This window comes from Pongo abelii, chromosome 21 (genome assembly GCF_028885655.2).
Source record: "Pongo abelii isolate AG06213 chromosome 21, NHGRI_mPonAbe1-v2.0_pri, whole genome shotgun sequence".
In the NCBI taxonomy this organism is placed as follows: domain Eukaryota; kingdom Metazoa; phylum Chordata; class Mammalia; order Primates; family Hominidae; genus Pongo; species Pongo abelii.
Window position 1 is genome coordinate 49917666 of NC_072006.2, and position 24453 is coordinate 49942118.

A 24453-nucleotide genomic window follows, 5' to 3' on the forward strand; every position below is an offset into this window, starting at 1 on the left:
TGTCTATTTTTGGTTCTCATTGCCCAGACCAATGTAATGGAGCTTTCCTTCTATGTTTTCTTCTAGTACTTTTACAGTTTTAGGTTTTACATTTAATTATTTAATCCATTTAGAATTGATTTTTGTATATGATGTGAAATAAGGGTCCAATTTCATTCTTCTGCATGTGAGCATCCAGTTTTGCCAACAACTTTTATTGAAGAGGCTGTTCTTTGCCAGTTGAGTTTTCTTGGTATCTTTGTCAAAATCAGTTGACCATAAATGATTCTGTTTGTTTCTAGGTTCTCTGTCATATTCCTTTGATCTGTGTTTCTGCTTTAAAAGCCAGCATTATACTGCTTTGATTTTTATAACTTTGTAATATACTTTAAAACCAGGTAGTGTGATATGTTCAGCTTTCTTGTTTTTGCCCAGGATAGTTCTAGCAATTTGGGGTCTTTGTGATTTCATACAAATTTTAAGGTTTCTTTTCTATTTCTGTGAAAAACGTCACTGGAATTTTGATATGAATGCATTGCATCTGTAGATCACTTTGGGTAGTATGGACATTTTAACAATATTATTAATTCTTCTAATCTGTGAAAACAGAATATCTCCACTTATTTGTGTCTTCTTCAATTTCTTTCATCAATGTTTCAGTTTCCAGTGTACAAGTTTTTAACCTCCTTGTTTAAATTTATTTCTAAGTATCTTTTTTTTGGTAGCTATTGTAAATGGGATTGTTTCCTAGACTTCCTTTTTGATAGTTCATTTTTACTGTATAGAAATGCTACTGATTTTTTGTATGTTGATTTTATACCCTGCAACTTTATCAAATTTGTCCATTATTTCTAAACAGTTGTTTTAGGGTTTTCTGTATATCAGAGCATGTCATCTGCAAACAAGGACAAATTAACCTCTTTCTTTTCAGTCTGGATGCCTTTTATTTATTTATTTATTTTTATTATTATTATTATTTTTTGAGATGGAGTCTTGCTCTGTTGCCCAGGCTGGAGTGCAGTGGCACGATCTCAGCTCACTGCAAGCTTCACCTCCTGGATTCATGCCATTCTCCTGCCTCAGCCTCCCAAGTAGCTGGGACTACAGGCGCCCGCCACCGCACCCAGCTAATTTTTTTTTGTATTTTTAGTAGAGACAGGGTTTCACTGTGGTCTCGATCTCCTGACCTCGTGATCTGCCCACCTCGGCCTCCCAAAGTACTGGGATTGCAGGCATGAGCCACTGGGCCTGGCTCTTTTATTCTCTGCCTAATTGCTCCAGTTAGCACTTTCAGTACTATGTTGAACAGAAGTGACAAGAAAGAGTGGGCATCCTTGCCTTATTCCTGACATTAGAGGAAAAGTTTTCAACTTCCCACCATTAAGCCTGATATAAGCTGTAGGCTTTTCATATATGGCCTTCATTGAATTGAGGTACGTTCCTCCTCTACCTGATTTGTTGAAAGTTCTTATCATGACAGTATGTTGAATTTTGTCAAATGTTTTTTCTGCATCTGAGGAGATGATCATATGGTTTTTGTCCTTCGTTATATTAATGTGATGTATCACATTTATAGATTTGTATATGTTGTATCATCATTGGATCCTAGAGATAAATCCCACTTGATTTTAGTACATAATATATTTAATGTGTTATTGAATTAGTTGGCTAGTACTTCGTTAAAGATTCTTATATATGTTCTATTAGGCTGTTCTTGCATTGCAAAAAGGAATACTCAAGATTGGGTAATTTATAAAGAAAAGAGGCTTACTTGGCTCATGGTTCTGCAGGCTGTGCAAGCATAGTGCCAGAATGTGTTTGGATTCTGGGGAGGCCTCAGGGAGCTTTTACTCATGGCAGAAGGCAAAGCAGGAGCAGGCACCTCACATGGCCAGAGTGCGAGCAAGAGGGAGAGGGGGCAGGGAGGTGCCACACGGTTTTAAACAAGCAGATCTCATGAGAACTCATCATCATGAGGACAGTACCAAGCCATGAGGGATCTGCCCCCATGACCCAAACACTTCCCACCAGGCCCCACCTCCAACACTGGGGATAACAATTCAACATGAGAATTGGTTGGAACAAATATTCAAACCATATATGTTCACTATGGGTATTGGCCTATAATTTTCTTTACTTGCAGTGTCCTTGTCTGGATTTAGTATAGAGGTAATGCTTACCTTGTAAAATGAGTTTGGATGTATTTCCTCTTCTTCCATTTTTTGGAAGATTTTGGAAGGATCAATATTAATTCTTTATAAATGTTTGGTAGAATTCAGCAGTAAAGTCATCAAATCCTGGGCTCTTTTTTTTGATAGGAGGCTTTTATTATTGATTCTATCTCCTTTTTATTGGTCTTTTCAGATTTCCAGTTTCTTCATGATTCAGTTTTGATAGGTTTATGTGTCTAGGAATTTATCCATTTCTTCTTGCTTGTATAATTTTTTGGTATATAATTGTTTATAGTAGTCTCTTACAGTACCTTGTTGTTTATCTGGTATCAGTTGTTATGTCTTTTTTCTTTGTGATTTCATTTATTTTAGTCTTTTCCCTTTATTTTTCATAGTCTACCTAAAGTTTTGTCAATTTTATTTAGCTTTTCAAACACCTGACTCTTAGTTTCACTGATCATTTCTATTATTTTTCTATTTTATTTATCTATTACATCTATTTTTGCTCTGGTCTTTATTATTTTTTTCCTTCCGCTAAATTTGGACTTGTTTGTTCTTGTTTTTCTGCTTCCTTGAGGTATAACATTCAATTATTTCAGATATTTCTTCTTTTTTGATGTGGATATTTATTGCTTATCTAAACTTTCCTCTTAGAGTTGCTTTTGCTGCATCCCCTAAGTTTTAGTATGCTGTGTTTCCAGTTTTGTTTGTCTCAAGATATTTTTAAATTTCCCTTTTAATTTCTTCATTGACCAACTGGTTATTCAGGAGCATGTGTTTCTCCATGTGTTTGTGAGTTTTCAGAAATTCCTCCTCTTATTGATTTCTAGTTTTATACCATTGTGGTCAGAAAATGTAGTTGATATGACTTCAGTCTTTGTAAATTTGTTGAAACTTATTTTATGGTCAAATATATTATCTACCCTGGAAAATGTTCCATGTGCACTTGAGAAGAAAATATATTCAGCTGCTGTTGGATGGAATGTTCTGTATATGTTTGTTAGCCCATTTGGTCTAAAATTTAGTTCAAGTATGTTGTTTTCTTGTTGATTTTCTGTCTACATGATCTGCTCATTGCTGAAAGTGGGGTATTAAAGTCCCCTATTATTATACATTATAGTGTAACTCTCCCTTCAGATCTTTTAATATTTCCTTTATATTTAGATGCTTCAATCTTGGATGAATGGATATTTATCATTGTTATATTTTCTTGATGAATTGACCTCTTTATCATTGTACAATCATTTTCTTTGTCCTGTATTACAGTTTTTGACTTAAGGTCTATTTTGTCAATATAAACATAGCTACCCTTGAGCTCTTTTGGTTTCTCTTTTGGAAAAAGGAAAAGGAATACCTTTTTCCACCTCTTTACCTTCAGTCTATGTGTGTCCTTAAAGGTAAAGTGAGTCTCTTTCAGGCAGCATATAATTGGGCCTTGTTTTTTTTTATCTATTCAGTCACTCTATGCCTTTTGATTGGAGAATTTAATCTATTACATTCAAAGCAATTGTTGAGAAGGAAGGGCTTACTACTGCCATTTTGTTAGTTGTTTTCTGGTTATTTTGCAGATCCTTTATTCTTCCTCTCTTACTGGCTTCCATTGTGGGTTGATGGTTTTCTGTAGTGGTGTGATTTTAATCTGTTCTTTAAATCTTATGTATGTCTGCTATTGGTTTTCACTTTGCATTTACCCTGAGGCTTTTAAAAAACATCTTAGAGTTATAATAAACTATTTTAAGCTGATAACAATTTAATTTTGATAACATAAAAAACTATAAGCTTTTTTTTGGGGAGTGGTGGGGGGTGATGGGAGTGGTGGGGGGTGATGGGTGCAGTGGCTCATGCCTGTAATCCCAGCACTTTGGAGGCCAAGGTAGGTGGATCACTTGAGGCCAGCCTGGCCAACATAGCAAAACCTCATCTCTGCTAAAAATACAAAAAATTAGTTGGGTGTGGTTGCACATGCCTGTAATCCCAGCTACTCAGGAGGTTGAGGCACACAAGAATCACTGGAACCCAGAATGCAGAGGTGGCAGTGAGCCGAGATCATTCCACTGCACTCCAGCCTGGGCAATAGAGCAAGACTCTGTCTCAAAAAAAAAAAAAAAAAAAAAAAACTATGCACTTTTTCTCTACTACCACCATGCCCTGCATTTTAAATTTTTGATATCACGGTTTACATCTTTTTATATTGTGTGTCCCTGAAAAATTATTGTGGTTATTAATTTTAATAATAACTTTGTCTTTCGACCTTCATACTAAAGGTATATGTGATTTGCACACCACCATCTGAATTTGACTGTGTGCTTACTTTGACCATTAAGTTTTATATGTTTTGTGTTGCTAATTAGTATATTTTACTTTAAGCTTGAATATTCCCTTTAGTATTTCTTGTAAAATCAGCCTGGTGATGGTGAACTCCCTCAGCTTTTGTTTGTCTGGGAAAGTCTTTATCTCTCCTTCATTTCTGAAGGATAGCTTTGCAGGGTATAGTATTTGGGCTTGACAGGTTTTTTTCCTCCAGCATTTTAAATATAATATATCATCCCACTCGCTCCTGGCATGTAAGGTATCTGCCAAGAAATCTGCTACTAACCTTATTGGAACTTTATTATGTGAGATTTTTTAATTTTCTCTTGCTGCTTTCAGGATCCTCTCTTTGTCCTTAATTTTTGACAGTTTGGTTATCAAATGTCCTGGTGTAGTCTTGTGTAGATTGAATTTCATTGGACAATTTTGACCTTCCTGTACCTGGATATTTATATTTGTCTCCCAATTTGGAAATTTTTCTGCTAATATTTCTTTTTTTTTTTTTTTTTTTTTTTCAGTATTTATTGATCATTCTTGGGTGTTTCTCAGAGAGGGGGATATGGCAGGGTCATAGGATAATAGTGGAGAGAAGGTCAGGAGATAAACACATGAACAAAGGTCTCTGGTTTTCCTAGGCAAAGGACCCTGCGGCCTTCTGCAGTGTTTGTGCCCCTGGGTACTTGAGATTAGGGAGTGGTGATGACTCTTAAAGAGCATGCTGCCTTCAAGCATCTGTTTAACAAAGCACATCTTGCACCGCCCTTAATCCATTTAACCCTGAGTTGACACAGCACACGTTTCAGAGAGCACGGGGCTGGGAGAAAGGCCATAGATCAACAGCATCCCAAGGCAAAAGAACCTCTCCTAGTCAGAACAAAATGGAGTCTCCTATGCCCACCTCTTTCTACACAGACACAGCAACAATCTGATCTCTCCTTCCTTTCCCCACTCGTCCCCCTCTTCTTTTCAACAAAACCGTCATTGTCCTCATGGCCCGCTCCCAATGGTTGCTGTCTCTTCGGAGCTGTTGGGTACACCTCCCAGACAGGGCGGCCGGGCAGAGGCGCTCCTCACTTCCCAGATGGGGTCGCCGGGCAGAGACGCTCCTCACCTCCCAGACGGGGTGGCCGGGCAGAGGCGCTCCTCACTTCCTCCCAGCCGGGGTGGCAGCCAGGCAGAGGCGCTCCTCACCTCCCAGACGGGGTGGCCAGGCAGAGGCGCTCCTCACTTCCCAGAGGGGGTGGCCGGGCAGAGATGCTCCTCACTTCCTCCCAGACGGGGTGGCGGCCAGGCAGAGGCGCTCCTCACTTCCCAGCCAGGGCGGCCGGGCAGAGGTGCTCCTCACTTCCCACACTGGGCGGCCGGGCAGAGGCGCTCCTCACCTCCCAGATGGGGTGGCCAGGCAGAGGCACTCCTCACTTCCCAGACTGTGTGGCGGCTGGGCAGAGGCGCTCCTCACTTCCCAGATGGGGCAGCCAGGCAGAGGCGCTCCTCACTTCCTCCCAGACGGTGGCGGCCAGGCAGAGGCACTCCTCACTTCCCAGATGGGGCGGCCGGGCAGAGGCGCTCCTCCCTTCCCAGATGGGGCAGCCGGGCAGAGGCGCTCCTCACTTCCTCCCAGACGGGGTGGCGGCCAGGCAGAGGCGCTCCTCACCTCCCAGACGGGGCGGCCGGGCAGAGATGCTCCTCACTTCCTCCCAGACGGGTGGCAGCCGGGCAGAGGCACTCCTCACCTCCCAGACGGGGCGGCCGGGCAGAGGCGCTCCTCACTTCCCAGATGGGGCAGCCGGGCAGAGGCGCTCCTCACTTCCTCCCAGACGGGGTGGCGGCCAGGCAGAGGCGCTCCTCACCTCCCAGACGGGGCGGCCGGGCAGAGGTGCTCCTCATCTCCCAGACGGGGCAGCCGGGCAGAGGCGCTCCTCACTTCCTCCCAGGCGGGGTGGCAGCCGGGCAGAGGCACTCCTCACCTCCCAGACGGGGCGGCCGGGCAGAGGTGCTCCTCACTTCCCAGACGGGGCGGCTGGGCAGAGGCGCTCCTCATTTCCTCCCAGACGGGGTGGCAGCCGGGCAGAGGCACTCCTCACCTCCCAGACGGGGCGGCCGGGCAGAGGCGCTCCTCACTTCCTCCCAGATGGGGTGGTGGCCAGGCAGAGGCGCTCCTCACCTCCCAGACGGGGCGGCCGGGCAGAGGTGCTCCTCATCTCCCAGACGGGGCGGTTGGGCAGAGGCGCTCCTCACCTTCCAGACAGGGTGGCCAGGCAGAGGCGCTCCTCACTTCCCATATGGGGTGGCGGCCGGGCAGAGCCGCTCCTCCCTTCCCAGATGGGGCATCCGGGCAGAGGCGCTCCTCACTTCCTCCCAGACAGGGTGGCAGCCGGGCAGAGGCACTCCTCACCTCCCAGACGGGGCGGCCGGGCAGAGGCGCTCCTCACTTCCTCCCAGATGGGGTGGTGGCCAGGCAGAGGCGCTCCTCACCTCCCAGACGGGGCGGCCGGGCAGAGGTGCTCCTCATCTCCCAGACGGGGCGGCTGGGCAGAGGCGCTCCTCACCTTCCAGACAGGGTGGCCAGGCAGAGGCGCTCCTCACTTCCCATATGGGGTGGCGGCCGGGCAGAGCCGCTCCTCCCTTCCCAGATGGGGCATCCGGGCAGAGGCGCTCCTCACTTCCTCCCAGACGGGGTGGCGGCCAGGCAGAGGCGCTCCTCACCTCCCAGATGGGGCGGCCGGGCAGAGGTGCTCCTCACTTCCTCCCAGACGTGGTGGCAGCCGGGCAGAGGCACTCCTCACCTCCCAGACGGGGCGGCCGGGCAGAGGTGCTCCTCACTTCCTAGATGGGGCGGCCGGGCAGAGGCGCTCCTCACTTCCTCCCAGATGGGGTGGCGGCCAGGCAGAGGCGCTCCTCACCTCCCAGACGGGGCGGCCGGGCAGAGGTGCTCCTCATCTCCCAGACGGGGCAGCCGGGCAGAGGCGCTCCTCACTTCCTCCCAGACGGGGTGGCGGCCGGGCAGAGGCACTCCTCACCTCTCAGACGGGGCGGCTGGGCAGAGGCGCTCCTCACCTCCCAGACAGGGTGGCCAGGCAGAGGCCCTCCTCACTTCCCATATGGGGTGGCGGCCAGGCAGAGGCGCTCCTCCTTTCCCAGATGGGGCAGCCGGGCAGAGGCGCTCCTCACTTCCTCCCAGACGGGGTGGCGGCCAGGCAGAGGTGCTCCTCACCTCCCAGACGGGGCGGCCGGGCAGAGGCGCTCCTCACTTCCCAGACGGGGCGGCCGGGCAGAGGTGCTCCTCATCTCCCAGATGGGGCAGCCGGGCAGAGGCGCTCCTCACTTCCTCCCAGACGGGGTGGCGGCCAGGCAGAGGCGCTCCTCACCTCCCAGACGGGGCGGCCGGGCAGAGGCGCTCCTCACCTCCCAGACGGGGTGGCCGGGCAGAGGCGCTCCTCACATCCCAGACGATGGGCGGCCGGGCAGAGACGTTCCTCACTTCCTATACGGGATGGCGGCCAGGCAGAGGTGCTCCTCACTTCCCAGATGGGGCGGCTGGGCAGGGGGGCTCCTCACGTCCCAGACGATGGGCGGCCAGGCAGAGAAGCTCCTCACTTCCTAGACGGGGTGGCGGCAGGGCAGAGGCTGTAATCTTAGCAGTGTAAGAGGCCAAGGCAGGAGGCTGGTAGGTGGAGGTTGTAGCGAGCCGAGATCACGCCACTGCACTCCAGCCTGAGCACCATTGAGCACTGAGTGAGCGAGACTCCATCTGCAATCCCAGCACCTCGGGAGGCCAAGGCAGGCAGATCACTCGAGGCCAGGAGCTGGAGACCAGCCCGGTCAACACGTCGAAACCCTGTCTCCACCAAAAACACAAAAACCATTCAGGCGTGTCGGCGCGCGCCTGCAATCCCAGGCACCGGGCAGGCCAAGGCAGGAGAGTCACAGGAGCCCGAGGCAGGGAGGTTGCAGCGAGCCGAGATCATGGCAGCACAGTCCAGCTTCAGCAACAGAGGGAGACAGAAAAAAGAGAAGAAAGGGGAGAGGGAGAGGGAGAGGAGGGAGAGGGAGAGGGAGAGGGAGAGGAGAGGGAGAGGAGAGGGAGAGGGAGAGGAGAGGGAGAGGGAGAGGAGAGGGAGCAATATTTCTTTAAATAACTTTTCTACTCCTTTGTCTTTCCCTTCTCCTTCATGAACTCCCATAACTTGATATTTGATCTTTTGATGCTGTCCCATAAACCCTGTAAGCTTGCTTTCTTGTTGTTGAGTTTTGTTTGTTTGCTTGGGGGCTTGCTTGTTTTTGAGACAGGGCCTCAGTTCTGTCACCCAGGCTGGAGTGCAGTGGCACAATCATGACTCACTGCAGCCTTGACCTCCCAGGCTCAAATGACACTCCCACCTCAGCCCCCCAAGAAGCTGGAGCTGGGACTACAGATGCATGCCACCATGCCCAGCTAATTTTTTTTGTAGAGGGCAGGGGTCTCACTTTGTTGCCCAGGCTAGTCTCAAACTCCTGGGCTCAAGTGATACTCCCACCTCAGCCTCCCAAAATGCTGGGATTACAGGTATGAGCCACTACACCCAGCAATCTTATAAGTTTTCTTTATTCCTTCTCATTCTCTTTTTCTTCTCTGACTGTATATTTTCAAATAACCTTTCTTTAAGTTCACAAATGCTTTCTTCTGCTCAATTTCTCATCTATTCCATTTTTCATTTCATTGTATTTTTTAGCTCTAGTTTCATTGATATTTGATTTCTGTTTGATATGTTCTATAATTTCAATCTCTCATTAAATTTATCATTTTGATCATTTTATTGTTGCCTGATTTGATTGAATTGTTTCTCTGTATTTTCTTGAAGTTCACTGAGCTTCCTTAAAACAATTATTTTGAATAGTCTGTCAGGCAGTTCATATATCTCCATTCCTTTGGTATCGGCTACTAAGAGATCACCGTATTCTTTGGTGTTCTCATTGTATATTTTTTTTCTTATTGCCTTACAATAATGTGTGTGCATTTGAAGAAATAAGGACATTTCAGTCTTTGAGGACTAGTTTTTTCTGGGGAAGCCCTTCATCAGTCATCTGGAGGTTCAGGAGAGGCCATCTGGCATGATCCAAGGTCATACTTGCTGCTAGAGTCCTCAGGCAGGCCGGCCTGGTTCCTGGGTCAGGAGGTGGGTGGGCCTGGTGCTTGAGTCCACAGGGTTGGGCCTGAAGCCTGGATCCACTTGGGTGAATTTGTTGATTGGGTCTGCAGGAATGGTATTGGAGCCAGGGTTCATGAAGGCAGGCCTGGACCTTGTATCAATGAAGGCCAGCCTCATGCCTGGGTACACAGGAGCTAACCTTGCTCTGGGATGGGCCATAAGCCTGAATCTACAGGGTCTAGCCAAGTTCTGGGAGGGGGATGGCACCTGGGACTATTGAGATGGGTCTGGAGCCTGAGTACATCAGGGCTGTCCTGGAGCTTATGTCTGCAGGTGTGTTCTTGGAGCCTCAGTCTATGGAATCTGGCCTAGAACTGAGTTCTACTGGGGTGGGCCTGGACCCTGGATCTGCTGTATCAGGCCTGGACTCTGGGTTCACTGGAACTTGGGTGCACATGGACTGGCCTGGAGCCTACAGCCAACCTGGCACTGGGGCTAGTGTGGAGTTTGGTCCACAAGGCTGGTCTGGAGCCTCAGATCATGGGCACTGACCTGGATCTAGGCACAGCCTAGAGTCACTGGAGCTGTCCTGGAGCCTAGAGCCAAGAAGGCTGGTCCAGCTCTGGAGTCTACTGAGACTCTTGGACCTTCAGTCAAGTGGAGGGTAGTGCTATGGAGACTGGCCTGGCACTGTGCAGGCCTGAGCCTGTGTCTGTGGGTATCTTCCTGGTGTTTAAGGCCAGGGATGCTGATCTGGGACTGGAATGGGTGGGAAGCCTGAGGCCACGGAGGTTGGCTTAGTACTGAGTGGCCCTGGATCTTGTATTTATAGGGCCTGGCCTGGAGGCTGAGTCTGCATGTGCTGGTCTGAGGAGTAGGGCTGTGGGAATCAACCGGGTGCTGAGGTAGACTTGAAGCCTGAAGCTATGAGGGCCAGCCCAGTGCTGGAGAAGGTCCAGAGCTTAGGGCCTTGGGGTCTGCCTGGTCCTGGGATGGGCTTGGAACATGATTCTGTTGGGGCTAGCCTGAAGCTAGGACTGCTGGGGCCTGTCTGCCACTGGGGCCGCTAGGGTTGACCTGGCACTAGAGCAGACCCAGAGATCAAGTCTGCTAGGCAGACCTGGAGCCTGGGGCTGCTGAGGTCAGCCTATTTGTAATTTCTTTCTTCTGACAATTAGGAACCTTACTCAAATTATCTTCCAGTTATTTACTTATTTGTTTAAACTTGTATATATGGAAAGTAGTTTTAGAATTCTTTATCCTTATCTCTGTGAGAAACCATTTACCAGACACCTGCTCTCTAAACAACTGAGTGAAAGTGCTACTGAAAATTCCCCACATTAAAAATGGGACAGAAATAAAATTCTGTTCTGTGAAGCCCATGAAATTAGCTTATCAGTTCTAAGCTTATCAGATGGGACGGCAAAAGTTGGAAGCTAGTCTACAATGAAGGAGACGAACAATACTGGGGATTTGTTATAAGGGTACTCATGGGTGGTGGGATGAGCTGAAAAAAGGCAAGGCCACTACTGGTAAATAAGTTTATTTGTCAAGTGTTTGCTGTTGTCCAGCTCTCAGTAAAAATAGACTGGTGTTCCTAAAAGTAGCCACAGGGTACTACTATGAGACCTCTTAAACATTTCCCAGCCCACACAGGTGGCAGCCTGGTTGGAAGCTACGGTTTTAGTAATCCTCTCTGGTTTCCTGTAAAACAAAAAGGTTAGATTTTTAGAGGCTAGAGAACTCTGAGAAACAAGCATTCATTCCCCCTGCTTAATAGTATCCGTGTTCACTAGACAATGGGACAAGAATACTTTCACATAACAACAGGAGTTGTCCACTTCTGAGTAGGTGAGGTATTGGTCTATTGAACAAAAAAGGGTGGAGACTTTGGGCCTGGCTGAGCCAAATGGCCCATGGGAAAGTCTGACTATGGAAGCAGTGGTTAGAAATCTGGAGAAATTTAGGAAAAATAGCAAGCTATGGTGTAATACAAAGAAGACAACACAGACAGGTATTGATTATATAATGAAAGAAGTAATGGGGGTCTAAGCTGGTGTCTTGATTTACTCGCCAGTGAATTGCTTTCCAAGTTAAAGGGACATTGTCTTCTGTTATTTTTGTACCTAGAATTTGGGGTACCTCAGTCTTCTGTTTAGGAATAACAGCCTCCGAGAAGGGAATCAGAATCAGTGAAGATATACACCCAAGCAAACATCTCCCAACTCACGACGTTTATCCAGCAGATGTTTCCACAATAGGTCCAGCAGCATGTGTAATTTTTGTCTTCACATCTAAAGGCTTTAGAACACTTATTGGTACATTCTTTGACATTTGGCTTTCCCCAGCACTCTTCAAGTAACAATTCCTTCCCTGAAATTGAGATGAGATGGTCAAAGGTTGATAGTACGTTTCACCCAAGAGAGGAAAGAAAGGCCCTTCATATGTTTAACAGTTCCTCCTGGAATCTGGGCCCCAAATCCCAACCAAGATATCTATTTGCCTTTTAAGGGAATTGCCTTCATGAGCCTCCTCAAATTCCTGTCATTATACCTTCACTGACCCCATTGCATCTTCACTGACCTCTTTTCCTTCTCGACCTCTGCAGGCTTTACCAGTGTTGCAGGCCTCTGGGTCCTCTCTGAGCATCCCAACGATACAATTCTGTCAACCCCCAGCATTCATGTAACCTCCTATAAAATCTGCATTTACGTAACAGGAGATCTCAGGGCCTAGCATATCTCGTAGCCTCGTTGCAATGCCTACTTCACAGTGTGGGAAACTAGGCCAGGTCAAGTAAGAAACAGATTCTCTCCCTTTTTCTTTCCCTACTTGCTGACTCTGTGTTTAATAACTCAGCCTCTCTTCAAATTCTTCTCTCTCTCTCTCAGTTTTCTTAGCCCCTCCATTCACCCCATTTTCTCATCATATGACCCCCAAGGTTGCCCCACTAAGAACCGATCTCAAGCCTCTTTCCTAACTTTTCACATTCTGACAGCCTTGCCACTGAAACTAAGGGTATGTATTAAGAAATGCCCATTTGGTACTCATATGACAAAGTATATGCAGCTAGGGCACAGGGATACCAGTATAGAGCTACAGGATTAGCTCTATACTGACATCTCACCCTCAAAGACAGCCTAACATTGGAAAATATTTTTATGTTTATAGCTTATGGTATATATACACACACATATGTGTTTGTATATATATGTACACACATGTGTGTGTATATATATGTATATATATAGAGAGAGAGATGGAGAGAGAGAGAGAGATAGACATTGCTATTTTAAAGCTTAAAAGAGGAAGCATTGAAGGACTTCAGCTTAGGGATTTCTTGAATCTCTGTGCATACAAAATTGTCTGATTCTCTGATGGGTGATACTGTGAAGGTGGGTCCTGAGTCAGATACGCGGACATGAAACCCCCTCCCTTGTTCAGAAACAAGCTCATCCCCCTCCTGTGGCCCCTAATCCAGCCTCACCACCTACTGTCATATCTTTTCTTCCTCATTTCTCCCAGCACAGACAGTAGCACCATACAGAAGAATGTCATGAGCATGGGTATCCAGAGCTTCATGAGGCTGACCATATGTGTCTGAATATATGTTGTCGGAAGGATTATTTTTCTTCCCAGTCACTGCTAGAGATCAAGACATATAAATAGGGAAAGAGAGGTGTGAAGCAAGAGAAAGTGCTTGTCGAATTTCTTCGTTCTTTATGTTCTCAGTATTCCCCCTAGGCCTCTGCCTACCCAACAACTGGCACACCTAAGCTGAGCGTTGGCTTTGCCAAAAGGAATCTCTCCATCTCACACCTCATGTTTTCCTTTTGCTGGAAAAAAATGTAATGTGTTGCCTTATTGTGATTAAAACATAATTCAAATTCAGCTTACAAAAATTTTTTTTAATGTTTTATTTTAGGTTTGGGGTACATGTGAAGGTTTGTTACACAGGAAAACTTGCGTCATGAGAGTTTGTTGTACAGATTATTTCATCACCCAGGTATTAAGCCCAGTACCCAACAGTCATCTTTTCTGCTCCTCTCCCTCCTTCCACCCTTCACCCTCAAGTAGACCCTAGTGTCAGTTGTTCCTTCTTTGTATTCATGAGTTCTCATCATTTAGCTCCCACTTATAAGTGAGAACATGCAGTATTTGGTTTGAACAAAATTCTTTTTGAAAATGTATTCAACATTTATTGGACACCTACTATGTGTCAGGCGCTATTATACACCATACTTAGAGAGAGGGTACTTAACTTATGATGGTTCGACATACAACTTTTCAACTTTATGACAGTGCAAAAGCAATACACATCCAGTAGAAATCGTACTTTAAGTACCCATCAACCATTCTGGAGGTTTTTTGTTTGTTTGTTTTGTTTGTTTTTGCTCTTGCATAATATTCCATTCTGTGAATATGTCACACAATATTTATTCATTTTCATGAAAATGAACATTTAGGGGCCCAATAGGAATAGCTCCAGTCTACAGCTCCCAGCGTGAGCGATGCAGAAGATGGGTGATTTCTGCATTTCCAGCTGAGGTACCAGGTTCATCTCACTGGGGAGTGTCAGAAACTGGGTGCAGGACAGTGGGTGCAGCACACTGAGTGTGAACCAAAGCAGGGCAAGGCATTGCCTCATCTGGGAAGTGCAAGGGGTCAGGGAATTCCCTTTCCCAGTCAAAGAAAGGGGTGACAGACGGCACCTGGAAAATCGGGTCACTCCCACCCTAATACTGCGCTTTTCCAGTGGTCTTAGCAAATGGCACACCAGGAGATTATATCCCGCACCTGGCTCAGAGGGTCCTATGCCCACGGAGCCTCACTCATTGCTAGCACAGCAGTCTGAGATCAAACTGCAAGGCGGCAGCGAGGCTGGGAGAGGGGCGCCTGTCATTGCTGAGGCTTGAGTAGGTAAACAAAGCAGCCGAGAAATTTGAACTGGGTGGAGCCTACTGCAGCTCAAGGAGGCCGGCCTGCCTCTGTAGACTCCACCTCTGGGGGCAGGGCATTGCCAAACAAAAGGCAGCAGAATCCTCTGCAGACTTAAATGTCCCTGTCTGACAGCTTTGAAGAGAGTAGTGGTTCTCCCAGCATGCAGCTGGAGATCTGAGAACAGACAGACTGCCTCCTCAAGTGGGTCCCTGACCCCCATGTAGCCTAACTGGGAGGCACACCCCAGTAGGGCAGACTGACATCTCACACAGCCAGGTATTCCTCTGAGACAAAATTTCCAGAGGAACGATCAGGCAGCAACATTTGCTGTTCACCAATATCCATTGTTGTGCAGCCTCCACTGCTGATACCCAGGCAAACAGGATCTGGAGTGGACCTCCAGCAAACTCCAACAGACCTGCAGCTGAGGGTCCTGACTATTAGAAGGAAAACTAACAAACAGAAAGGACATCCACACCAAAACCCCATCTGTACGTCACCATCACCAAAGACCAAAGGTAGATAAAACCACAAATGGGGAAAAAACAGAGCAGAAAAACTGGAAATTCTAAAAATCAGAGTGCCTCTCCTCCAGAGGAATGCAGCTCCTCACCAGCAATGGAACAAAGCTGGATGGAGAATGACTTTGATGAGTTGAGAGAAGGCTTCAGATGATCAAACTACCCTGAGCTAAAGGAGGAAGTTTGAACCCATGGCAAAGAAGTTAAAAATCTTGAAAAAAAATTAGATGAATGGCTAACTAGAATAACCAATGCAGAGAAGTCCTTAAAGGAATTCTGATGGAGCTGAAAACCAAGGCATGAGAACCACGTGATGAATGCACAAGCCTCAGTAGCCGATTCAATCAACTGGAAGAAAGGGTATCAGTGATGGAAGATCAAATGAATGAAATAAAGTGAGAAGAGAAGTTTAGAGAAAAAAGAATAAAAAGAAATGAACAAAGCCTCCAAGAAATATAGGACTATGTGAAAAGACCAAATCTACATCTGATTGGTGTACCTGAAAGTGATGAGGAGAATGGAATCAAGTTGGAAAACACTCTGCAGGATATTATCCATGAGAACTTCCCAATCTAGCAAGGCAGGCCAACATTCAAATTCAGGAAATACAGAGAATGCCACATAGATACTCCTCAAGAAGAGCAACCCCAAGACATGTAATTGTCAGATTCACCAAAGTTGAAATCAAGGAAAAAATGTTAAGGGCAGCCAGAGAGAAAAGTCGGGTTACCCACAAAGGGAAGCCCATCAGACTAACAGCTGATCTCTCTGCAGAAACTCTACAAGCCAGAAGAGAGTGGGGGCCAATATTCAACATCCTTAAAGAAAAGAATTTTCAACCCAGAATTTCATATCCAGCCAAACTAAGCTTCATAAGTGAAGGAGAAATAAAATACTTTACAGACAAGCAAATGCTGAGAGATTTTGTCACCACCAGGCCTGCCCTAAAAGAGCTCCTGAAGGAAGCACTAAACATGGAAAGGAACAACTGGTACTAGCCACTGCAAAAACATGCCAAATTGTAAAGACCATCAAGGCTAGGAAGAAACTGCATCAACTAACGAGCAAAATAACCAGTTAACATCATAATGACAGGATCAAATTCACACATAACTATATTAACCTTAAATGTAAATGGACTAAATGCTCCAATTAAAAGACACAGACTGGCAAATTGGATAAAGAGTCAAGACTCATCAGTATGCTGTATTCAGGAGACCCATCTCATGTGCAGAGACACACATAGGCTCAAAATAAAGGGACAGAGGAAGATCTACCAAGCGAATGGAAAACAAAAAAAGGCAGGGGTTGCAATCCTAGTCTCTGATAAAACAGACTTTAAACCAACAAAGATCAAAAGAAACAAAGAAGGCCATTACATAATGGTAAAGGGATCAATTCAACAAGAAGAGCTAACTATCCTAAATATATATGCACCCAATACAGGAGCACCCAGATTCATAAAGCAAGTCCTTAGAGACCTACAAAGAGACTTAGACTCCCACACAATAATAATGGGAGACTTTAACACCCCACTGTCAATATTAGACAGATCAACGAGACAGAAAGTTAACAAAGGATATCCAGGAATTGAACTCAGCTCTGCACCAAGAGGACCTAATAGACATTTACAGAACTCTCCACCCCAAATCAACAGAATATACATTCTTCTCAGCACCACACAGCACTTATTCCAAAATTGATCACATAGTTGGAAGTAAAGCACTCCTCAGCAAATGTAAATGAACAGAAATTATAACAAACTGTCTCTCAGGCCACAGTGCAATCAAACTAGAGCTCAGGATTAAGAAACTCACTCAAAACCGCTCAACTACATGGAAACTGAACAACCTGCTCCTGAATGACTACTGGGTACATAATAAAATAAAGGCAGAAATAAAGATGTTCTTTGAAACCAATGAGAACAAAGACACAACATACCAGAATCTCTGGGACACATTCAAAGCACTGTGTAGAGGGAAATTTATGCCACTTAAATGCCCACAAGAGAAAGCAGGAAAGATCTCAAACTGACACCCTAACATCACAATTAAAAGAACTGGAGAAGCAAGAGCAAACACATTCAAAAGCTAGCAGAAGGCAAGAAATAACTAAAATCAGAAAAGAACTGAAGGAAATAGAGACACAAAAAACCCTTCAAAAAATCAATGAATCCAGGAGCTGGTTTTTTGAAAGATCAACAAAATTTATAGACTGCTAGCAAGACTAATAAAGAAGAAAAGAGAGAAGAATCAAATAGATGCAATAAAAAAATGATAAAGGGGATATCACCACTGATCCCACAGAAATACAAACTACTATCAGAGAATACAAACTACCATCAGAGAATACTATAAACACCTCTACACAAATAAACTAGAAAATCTAGAAGAAATGGATAAATTCCTTGACACATACACCCTCCCAAGACTAAACCAGGAAGAAGTTGAATCTCTTAATAGACCAATAACAGGCTCTGAAATTGAGGCAATAATTAATAGCTTACCAACCAAAAAAAGTCCAGGACCAGATGGATTCACAGCCGAATTCTACCAGAGGTACAAGGAGGAGCTGGTATCATTCCTTCTGAAACTATTCTAATCAATAGAAAAAGAGGGAATCCTCCCTAACCCATTTTATGAGGCCAGCATCATCCTGATACCAAAGCCTGGCAGAGACACTACAATAAAAGATAATTTTAGACCAATATCCCTGATGAACATCGATGTAAAAATCCTCAATAAAATACTGGCAAACCGAATCCAGCAGCACATCAAAAAGCTTATCCACCATGATCAAGTGGGCTTCATCCCTGGGGTGCAAGGCTGGTTCAGCATATGCAAATCAATAAACATAATCCAGCATATAAACAGAACCAATGACAAAAACCATATGATTATCTCAATGGATGCAGAAAAGGTCTTTGACAAAATTCAACAACACTTCATGCTAAAAACTCTCAATAAATTAAGTATTGATGGGATGTATCTCAAAATAATAAGAGCTATCTATGACAAATGCACAGCCAATATAATACTGAAGGGGCAAAAACTGGAAGCATTCTCTTTGAAAACTGGCACAAGACAGGGATGCCCACTCTCACCACTCCTATTCAACATAATGTTGGAAGTTCTGGCCAGGGCAATCAGGCAGGAGAAGGAAATAAATGGTATTCAGTTAGGAAAAGAGGAAGTCAAATTGTCCCTGTTTGCAGATGAAATGATTGTATATCTAGAAAACCCCATCATCTCAGCCCAAAATCTCCTTAAGCTGATAGGCAACTTCGGCAAAGTGTCAGGATACAATATCAATGTGCAAAAATCACAAGCATTCTTATACACCAATAACAGACAAACAGAGAGCCAAATCATGAGTGAACTCCCATTCACAATTGCTTCAAAAAGAATAAAATACCTAGGAATCCAACTTACAAGGGACATGAAGGGCCTCTTCAAGGAGAACTACAAACCACTGCTAAATGAAATAAAAGAGGATACAAACAAATGGAAGAACATTCCATGCTCAAGGGTAGGAAGAATCAATATCATGAAAATGGCCATACTTCCCAAGGTAATTTATAGATTCAATGCCATCCCCATCAAGTTACCAATGACTTTCTTCACAAAATTGGAAAAAACTACTTTAAAGTTCATATGGAACCAAAAAAGAGCCTGCATTGCCAAGTCAATCCTAAGCCAAAAGAACAAAGCTGGAGGCATCACGATACCTGACTTCAAACTACACTACAAGGCTACAGTAACCAAAACAGCATGGTACTGGTACCAAAACAGATATACAGACCAATGGAACAGAACAGAGGGCTCAGAAATAACACCACACATCTACAACCATCTGATCTTTGACAAACCTGACAAAAGCAAGCAATGGGGAAAGGATTCCCTATTTAATAAATGGTGCTGGGAAAACTGGCTAACCATATGCAGAAAGCTGAAACTGGATCCCTTCCTTACACCTTATACAAAAATTAATTCAAGATGGATTAAAGACTTAAATGTTAGACCTGAAACCATAAAAACCCTAGAAGGAAACCTAGGCAATACCATTCAGGACATAGGCATGGGCAAGGACTTCATGACTAAAACAGCAAAAGCAATGGCAACAAAAGCCAAATAGACAAGTGGAATCTAATTAATCTAAAGAGCTTCTGCACAGCAAAGGAAACTACCATCAGAGTGAACAGGCAACCTACAGAATGGGAGAAAATGTTTGCAATCTACTCATCTGACAAAGGGCTAATATCCAGACTCTACAAAGAACTCAAACAAATTTACAAGAAAAAAACAACCCCATCAAAAAATGGGCAAAGGATATGAACAGACACTTCTCAAAAAAAGACATTTATGCAGCCAAAAGACACATGAAAAGATGTTCATCACCACTGGCCATCAGAGAAATGCAAATCAAAACCACAATGAGATACCATCTCACACCAGTTAGAATGGTGATCATTAAAAAGTCAGGAAACAACAGGTGCTAGAGAGGATGTGGAGAAATAGGAACACTTTTACACTGTTGGTGGGACTGTAAACTGGTTCAAACATTGTGGAAGTCAGTGTGGAGATTCCTCAGGGATCTAGAACTAGAAATACCATTTGACCCAGCAATCCCATTACTAGGTATATACCCAAAGGATTATAAATCAAGCTGCTATAAAGACACATGCACATGTATGTTTATTGAGGCACTATTCACAATAGCAAAGACTTGGAACCAAGCCAAATGTTCATCAATGATAGACTGGATTAAGAAAATGTGGCACATATACACCATGGAATACTATGCAGCCATAAAAAATGATGAGTTCATGTCCTTTGTAGGGACATGGATGAAGCTGGAAACCATCATTGTCAGCAAACTATCGCAAGGACAAAAAACCAAACACCACGTGTTCTCACTCATAGGTGGGAATTGAACAATGAGAACACATGGACACAAGAAGGGGAACATCACACACCAGGGCCTTTTGTGGGGTAGGGGGAGTGGGGAGGGATAGCATTTGGAGATATACCTAATGTTAAATGACGAGTTACAGGGTGCAGCACACCAACATGGCACATGTATACATGTGTAACTAACCTGCACGTTGTGCACATGTACCCTAAAACTTAAAGTATAATTAAAAAAAAAAAAGAAAATGAACATTTAGGTTGTCTGCAGTGGTTTCACTGTTGAAACCATAAAACTAAAGCAGCCATGAACAAGTATACTATTCTCCTGCACATGAATGAGAATTGTTCCCCCTTCCATCCATGCTTAATTTTTCTCTTTAATGTTTTTTATTTTCAGTACAGTATTAAATACATTACATGAGCTATTCAACACTTTATTATAAAATAAGCTTTGTGTTAGATAATTTTGCCCAACAGTAAGCTAATGTTAAGTGTTCTGAGCACATTTAAAGTGTTAGCTTACAAAACTCTTAAAACATAAAAAAAGCGCATAGAAGAAAGTGAAAATATTTCTAGTAATTCCACTGTATCGATGTGTAATACTCTACCTTTCATATGTGCATAGATATAAACATAGATTTTTTATAAAACAAAATTATATAAGCTTGCTGTTATATAATGACTTTTTAAAATACTTTATTAAGATATAACTGACATATAAAAAGCTATTTATAGGACATATTTAATGTATACAACTACAATGAGTTTGAAGACAAGTATACACCCATGTAATCATCATCACAATCTAGGCCATAAACATATCCATCGCCTCCAATAGTTTCCACTGGCCTTTTTACTTATTATTTGGTGTGTGTGTGTGTGCAATAAAAATAAGACCTATCATCTTAACAAATTTTTAAGTTTGCAATACAGTATTGCTAACTATGGGCACTATGCTATACAGCAAGTCTCTGAGATGTATCCATCTTGTATAACTGAAATTTTGTGCCCTTTGACTAAGGTCTTCAATCTCTTTCATTGTTATTGGTCTGTTCAGGGTATCTAATTCTTCCTGATTTAAGTTAGGAGGGTTGTATTTTTCCAGGAATTTATCCATCTCTTGTAGGTTTTCTAGTGTATGTGTATAAAGGTGTTCATAGTAGCCTTACATGATCATTTGTATTTCTGTGGTGTCAGTTGTAATATCTCCCGTTTCATTTCTTAATGAGCTTATTTGGATTTTCTCTCTTATTTTCTTGGTTAATCTTGCTTAATGCTATATCAATTTTATTTATCTTTTCAAAGAACCAGCTTTTTGTTTCATTTATCTTTTGTATTTTTTGTTTCAATTTCATTTAATTCTGCTCCGATCTTGGTTATTTTCTTTTTTTATCACACTTTTAAGTTCTGGAGTACATGTGCAGAACGTGCAGGTTTGTTATATAGGTATACACGTGACATGGTGATTTGCTGTACCCATCAACCCTACATTAGGTATTTCTCCTAATGCTATCCCTCCCCCAGCTCCCCACCCCACCGCTGACAGGCCCTGGTGTGTGATGCCCACCCCCCATGTCCATGTGTTCTCATTGTTCAACTTCCACTTATGAGAACATGCAGTGTTTGGTTTTCTGTTCTTGTGTTAGTTTGCTGAGAATGATGGTTTCCAGCTTCATCCATGTCCCTACAAAGGACATGAACGCATCCTTTTTTATGGCTACATAGTATTCCATGGTGTATATGTGCCACATTTTCTTAATCCAGTCTACCATTGATGGACATTTGGCTTGGTTCCAAGTCTTTGCTATTGTAAATAGTGCTGCAATAAACATACGTGTGCATGTGTCTTTATAGCAGCATGATTTATAATCCTTTGGGTGTATACACACTAATGAGATTGCTGGGTCAAATGGTATTTCTAGTTCTAGAACCTTGAGGAATCTCCACACTGACTTCCACAATGTTTGAACCAGTTTACAGTCCCACCAACAGTGTAAAAGTGTTCCTATTTCTCCACATCCTGTCCAGCACCTGTTGTTTCCTGACTTTTTAATGATTGCCATTCTAACTGGTGTGAGATGGTATCTCATTGTGGTTTTGATTTGCATTTCTCTAACGACCAGTGATAATGAGCTTTTTTTCATATGTTTGTTGGCTGCATAAATGTCTTCTTCTGAGAAGTGTCTGTTCATATCCTTTGCCCACTTTTTGATGGGGTTGTTTGGGTTTTTTCTTGTAAATGTGTTTAAGTTCTTTGTAGATTCTGGATATTGGCCCTTTGTCAGATGGATAGACTGCAAAATTTTTCTCCGATTCTGTAGGTTGCCTGTTCACTCTGATGACAGTTTCTTTTGCTGTGCAGAAGCTCTTTAGTTTATTAGATCCCATTTGTCAATTTTGGCTTTTTTTGCCATTGCTTTTGGTGTTTTAGTCATGAAGCCTTTGTTCATCCCAAGTCCTGAATGGTATTGCCTAGGTTTTCTTCTAGGGTTTTTATGGTTTTAGGTCTTGTGTTTAAGTCTTTAATCCATCTTGAGTTGATTTTTGTATAAGGTTAAGGAAAGGATCCAGTTTCAACTTTCTGCACATGGCTAGCCAGTTTTCCCAGCACCATTTATTAAATAGGGAATCCTTTCCCCATTTCTTGCTTTTTTCAGGTTTGTCAAAGATCAGATGGTTGTAGATGTGTGGTGTTATTTCTGAGGTTTCTTCTGCTGGCTTTGGATTTGGTTTGTTCTTGTTTCTCTAGTCCCTTGAGTTGTGACATTAGCATGTCAATTTGTGCTCTTTCAGTCTTTGATGTAGGCATTTAGGGGTATCAGCTTTCCTGTTAGCACCGCCTTTGCTTTATCCCAGAGGTTTTGATAGGTGTGTCATTATTGTTGTTAAGTTCGAATAATTTTTTAATTTCCATCTTGATTTCATTTTTGACCCAATGATCATTCAGGAGCAGGTTATTTAATTTCCATATATTTGCAGGGTTTTGTAGCTCTTTTTGGAATTGATTTCCAGTTTTATTCCACTGTGGTATGAGAGAGTGCTTGATATAATTTCAATTTTCTTAATTTTTTTAATTTTTAATTTTTGGAAACAGTCTCGCTCTGTCACCCAGGCTGGAGTGCAGTGGTGCAATCTCAATTCACTGCAACCTCTGCCTCCCAGGTTCCAGCAATTATCATGCCTCAGCCTCCCGAGTAGCTGGGACTACAGGCATGTGCTGCCATTCCTGGCTAATTTTTGTATTTTTAGTAGAGATGGAGTCTCACCATGTTGGCCAGGTTGGTCTTGAACTCCTGACCTCAGGTGATCCACCCACCTCAGCCTCCCAAAGTGCTGGGATTACAGGTATGAGCCACCATGCCTGGACTAATTTTCTTAAATTTATTGAGGCTCATTTTGTGGCCTATCATATGATCTATCTTGCAGAAAGTTCCATGTGCTGTTGAATAGAATGCATATTCTCTGGTTGTTGGATAGAATGTTCTGTATATATCTGTTAAGTCCATTTGTTCCAAGGTATAGTTTTAATCCATTGTTTCTTTGTTGACGTTCTGTCTTGATGATCTGTCTAGTGCTTTCGGTGGAGTATTGAAGTCCCCCACTATTTTGTGTTGCTCTCTATCTCATTTCTTATGTCTATTAGTAATTGTTTTATAAATTTGGGAGCTCCAGTGTTAGGTGCATATTTGTTTAGGATTGTGATTTTTTCTGTTAGACAAGGTCTTTTACCATTATATAATGTCCCTCTTTGTCTTTTTTAACTGTCATTGCTTTAAAGTTTGTTTTGTCTGATATAAGAATAGCTACCCCTGCTCACTTTTGGTGTTCATTTGCATGAAATGCCCTTTCCATCCCTTTAATTTGTTGTGAATCCTTACATGTTAGGTGAGTCTCTTGAAGGCAGCAGATAGTTGGTTGGTGATTTTTTTTTTTTTTTTTTTTTTCCATTCTGCAGTTCTGTATCTTTTAAGTAGAGCATTTAGGCCATTTACATGTGTTTCCAGAATTTGTTTCAAGACTTAGAGCTCCTTTTAGCAGTTCTTGTAGTGGTAGTTTGATAGGGGCGAATTCTCTCAGCATTTGTTTGTCTGAAAAAGACTGTCTTTCCTTCATATATGATGCTTAGTTTCACTGGATACAAAATTCTTGGCTGATAATTGTTTTATTTGAGGAGGCTGAAGATAGGGCCCCAATCCCTTCTAGCTTGTAGGGTTTCTACTGAGAAATCTCCTGTTAATCTGATAAGTTTTCTTATATAGGCTACCTGGTGCTTTTGTCTCACAGCTCTTAAGATTCTTTCCTTCATCTTAACTTTAGATAACCTGATGACAATGTGGCAATGATCTTTTTGTGATTAATTTCCCAGGTGTTCTTTGTGCTTCTTGTGTTTGGATGTCCAGGTCTCTAGCAAGGCTGGGGAAGTTTTCCTCAATTATTCCCCCAAATATGTTTTCCAAACTTAGATTTCTCTTCTTCCTCAGGAACACTGATT

General features: G+C 43.4%; 1 protein-coding gene across 3 annotated transcripts in view; it reads right to left on the reverse strand.

Moving 5' to 3' along the window:
* Positions 1-11116: 11116 nt before the first annotated feature.
* Positions 11117-24453, reverse strand: part of WFDC11 (WAP four-disulfide core domain 11) — a 28047-nt gene continuing 14710 nt past the window's right edge. For 2 of the 3 annotated variants that reach the window (XM_054541815.1, XM_054541816.1), the window contains 3 exons: positions 13084-13234; positions 11716-11962; positions 11130-11293 (listed from right to left, as the gene is read on the reverse strand). In XM_054541815.1, the coding sequence (XP_054397790.1) occupies positions 11745-11962; positions 13084-13183 (318 nt within the window). In that variant the 5' untranslated portion in view covers positions 13184-13234 and the 3' untranslated portion in view covers positions 11130-11293; positions 11716-11744. Of the gene's footprint in view, positions 11294-11715; positions 11963-13083; positions 13235-24453 lie in introns of all 3 variants that reach the window. The other variant, XM_024239118.2, reaches the window with a different exon arrangement.